General features: G+C 48.3%; 1 protein-coding gene across 1 annotated transcript; it reads right to left on the bottom strand.

Moving 5' to 3' along the window:
* Positions 1-546: 546 nt before the first annotated feature.
* On the bottom strand, positions 547-4261 carry LOC105200856 (V-type proton ATPase 16 kDa proteolipid subunit). The gene is given in 3 exon segments (NM_001304606.1): positions 547-773; positions 965-1154; positions 4161-4261. Coding segments are annotated over 3 exon segments (474 nt in total). The 5' UTR covers positions 4240-4261; the 3' UTR covers positions 547-568.

The raw sequence follows: 4261 nt of genomic DNA, 5'->3' as shown, positions 1-4261 counted from the left end.
TAGAGCCGATTACTTTAACTGGTAATTCAATGTTCGTACTAAGCTATAAATGATTACTATACAGTGAAAGAGAAATGTTCGACAATGGGATTAACACAGGAGATCTTTTCTCTAAATATGAATATGTATTTTTCCCTGTCGACCTTTGCTTTCCACGCTTCCTTTCGTTTTTTTTTCCCCGCTATACATTCGCTTCTTACACCGCAGCGTCGAAATGCGTCATCGCGCGACGATATAGCGAAATTAAGAAAAAAAAAAATCGGTCGCACTTCTCAATCACAACACCTTCGATATAATTCATGCAATCCGTGTGACAAATAATGCGTGGCATGGTTAAATGTCCGTACGCTAAATAGATCAATCTTTTTTTTTTGAGTATGATATTACAGGGGGACGCGCAGAGATGAGCCGAGATGGTAATTAGATAGGTATGCATGGAGTAACGTGATTAAGTAAAATATGTCGAAACAAGATTTGCAGCATAATAGTAGTCGGGGAGCGCTGTTGGTTGCAGGCGACATGTCTTGCATGGAGCCGTGGCAGGTAGTAGGATGCCGCTACTGACCGTTTACTTGGTGTACAGGTAAATGGCGACAATCAGGCCGTAGAGACCCAATACTTCGGCGAAGATCAGAATCAAGATCATGCCGACGAAGAGACGAGGTTGCTGAGCGGTGCCTCTCACCCCAGCATCGCCCACGATGCCGATAGCAAATCCGGCTGCTAGACCGGAGAAGCCTACAGCTAAACCGGCACCCAAGTGGGTGAAACCACTACCGAGCGAAACAAAAATATCTTCGTTAATCATAGAGTCGTTTCTCCCGCGAACTGCAAGCGTTTTACATTCTTTTATCAGAATATGATAAACATTTAAATACGTTACTACACAACATTGTAAAATGCTACTTAACGTATATAAATTTAAACGTACAATGGTAGATTTGTATATGTGAAAGATACGTACTTATACAGGTCGTACGTAGGGGCTCTACCAAGAGAGCCGGCGATGAGTACAGCCACCACAAGACCATAAATGGCAATAATACCTGCCATGACAACGGGAATGATGGATTTCATGATTAACTCTGGCCTCATGACAGACATCGCTGCGATACCTGTACCAGCCTTTGCTGTGCCATATGCTGCTCCCAGAGCTGTAAAATAAATTAAATTAATTATAAATAATTCGCACACAATTGCAACAAAAATGCAAATTAATAAGAATTATATTCTGCTTCATATAAATATGTAAATGTAAATTTATATAAATTTATTCAAGTGGTAAAGTTTTAGTTTTACACGTTACTAAATATTAATAATCAGATATAAAACATTTTAAGAATCTTTTAAGTCTCTAATTAAATTGAGAAAAATATAATGTTAGATATAGCGACAATTTGACAATTTATTTATTTTAACAGCTTAAGGAATAAGGTAATAGTTAAATATAAACAATCACCTCTTTCCCAAGTTTCTTTCATAATAAAAGAAAGAAATGTAATAAATTATCTATAAAATAATAATTGAACTTTGTCACAAAGGAAGTATACCTATATCGAGTGAGTCATGTGCTCTTTCGTTTGCCATTAATCGCTTAATAAATTTAATAAAAATGTATTGATAAACGTTCAAGATAGCTTTCTTTGAAGTATTTGAAAGAGACTTTCTATTGTTCGAAATGGAACAAGTATGATGAGAATTCTTTTTTCGAAATCGACGCGGATCGTCGACAAAGGATAAATTCGGCGCGAATTAATTACTATGCCGTAAAAAGAAAGTCTAAAAAGAGGAGAAAAAAAAAACCAGGAATCGTAAATCGCGCGGCATATTTTCGCGTGTATTTTTCGGACGCACGGTATATCTCTTGGCGGTTTCAGTTGCGCGCGAGCCGAGCGTGCCACGAGGATTATCGATCGAGCTCGCTGTGACGGTCCCAACGGAGTAGCGACGAAAATAATTTTCATCCCGAATCATTTTCCGCTTCTCTTTTCTGCTTCTCGCGCGTCGGCGACGATCCCAAGCGCGCGGAGTCGCGAGACGATGTCCCCTCGCAGGTGTCTCTCCGTAACGCCGGGTACCCAGCCCAGCTGGAAATTGCAGTCACATGATTCTCACGTTGGCAGTCACATGACAATCGCACAAGTCCCATCTCGTGAGTAGGGAGGTGTGGCTGGGAGAGGCGATCGTGTCGCATTTTTTTCCTTTCTCTCTCTTTCTCTCTGTGTCTCTCCTCTCGTACCTTCGGCCCTAACGTCCTGTTCTAATTACGCCCCCATTTAATCGCGTTACCACGAACCTGCTTATCGTGCGCGAACATATGTGCGTCTTATCGTGTATAAATAAACACCTCTCGGGCATTCGTGGCCAGCCGATTATGTTCGGCTTGCACGAGGCATAGATCAAACAAGTGGGCCACATTCTCGTATTTCGGGGTTCGTCTCTTTCGTCGAACTTTTCTCGTGGAGAAGATCACGAGGAGTGAGCGAGAGAGAGAGAGAGAGAGAAAGAGCGAACGAACTGAAGCAATTTCTTTTAGCATACGCAAGCAGGATGCGATTGCCGAATCGGCGCACGATCAATTTGTATGCTTCCGTTGGAGCACACATCGCTCCTCGTATAAGGCAACTCGAGGGTGCCCAAATGGGCGAAAGTGGCGAGCGATCGGACGACGGAGAGACGTCTGCGCGATTGACGGTCCTCCGATCGATATCGCGATGCTCTTCGGGGAAGAGGATAAGGACCGGCGACCTTTGCTCGTCGCGACGAGATCTCGCATTCCCATCGACGGAAAGGCCGAAGGCGCATACGGGAAAAGACATTCGTATTGATCTTTCCGACGGGTAAAAGCGACCGCTCGTTCACGGTGGTGGTGGTGGCGGCGTCGACGCTGGCAGCGGCGGCGATCCCCGGGGGTCACCGTTTACCGCGAATTCGGGAAAATCATTAATTGTAAATCGATACGCGAGAGCCGGGAGTACATTCGCCTCGGAGCGAGCTGCACCTTTCTCGCCGTACGTGGCTGGTGATAATCTCTCGTACGCTTCGCGAAGGAGAAAGATCGCGACTCGCGTCGCAACGTCGAAAACATTTTGAAAATTGATTTTGAAAAAAAACATGGGGAGGTGCAGAAAGTGCAGGTGAGGTGCAGGAGCAGCCGCCGATCGACGGCGCGCGGCGCGGTGGGAAAACGCGTCTCGTGACACGCACGAGGCGTGCGCGCCCGCTCACGCGTACTTCGTTCGTCCATCCATCCATCCATCCATATCAATCCATTCATCCGTCTGTCCGTCCGTCCGTCTGCCAATTTTCCGTCGCTTTTCCGAGACTCATAAAATTTTAGCGGCGTGCCGCCACCGCCGCCGTTCATTCGAGGTCAGCATTACGAAATAGCTGCGCCCGGTCCGGCCGCGGCTATTCCGCGCTGATTCGCGAATAAAACGCCCGTTCCTCGGAGCGGGGAATGCGCGAGCGCGACCAAACGAGCGATTTCTTGGAAACTGCCAAAATCTCTCGCGGACCGAGCGAGCGAGCGAGAGAAGGAAGTTTTAAGGGAAAAGGAGCGATCGATGTTAACCGTGCGGCAGTACACGCACGGGAGCCAATTCTTTCGCGGAGATAAGATAACGCGGCTGAAATATTTAACGTAGCCTCGTCGTCGCTCGTCGCGGCTCCCGCGGATAGACCAACGTCGCCGTCGCCGACGCGACTCGTCACGCGTCTCGAAGCACATGACGTCGCCGCGTAGAACGCCCGCCCCGTGGAAAACGACGAGCTCTCCTCCGCGATTCTTCTCGCGGGGAAGAGGATCGATAATCCGCGCGCGCCGCGCGCTCTTCGCACACGTCCGATCTGAGATTTTCGTTTGTCTTATGCCGCACGAGAAAATGGCGTGAGAGACGATGTATCGTCGGCGCCCCCCTAATGTCTACGGCGACGACGTCGCGACGTCGATGCATACGCGTCGACGAGCGAACGTCGTCGGCAAACGTGCGTGTCGAAGCTGAGCACGAAGCTGAGCACACGGAGGCGCGAGACGTCGATGCGCCTCGTCGCGTGCGGCCGTCCGTTGTCGCCGACGTTGCGAACGAGCGCACGCACGTACGCGAATACGATCGAGCTAAATCACGAGGTGGCGGGATGGACAAACAATCGAGACTCACCAGAAAATACGATGGCAGAGGCGGCGCCCATAACGCCGAAGAACGGCGAGTATACCGGGGCACCTTCCGTGGCACTCATTGTGGCTTGGTTTGTCGGGTCC

Source organism: Solenopsis invicta, chromosome 2 (assembly GCF_016802725.1).
Source record: "Solenopsis invicta isolate M01_SB chromosome 2, UNIL_Sinv_3.0, whole genome shotgun sequence".
In the NCBI taxonomy this organism is placed as follows: domain Eukaryota; kingdom Metazoa; phylum Arthropoda; class Insecta; order Hymenoptera; family Formicidae; genus Solenopsis; species Solenopsis invicta.
This window is presented reverse-complemented; position numbering and strand designations above follow the sequence as displayed.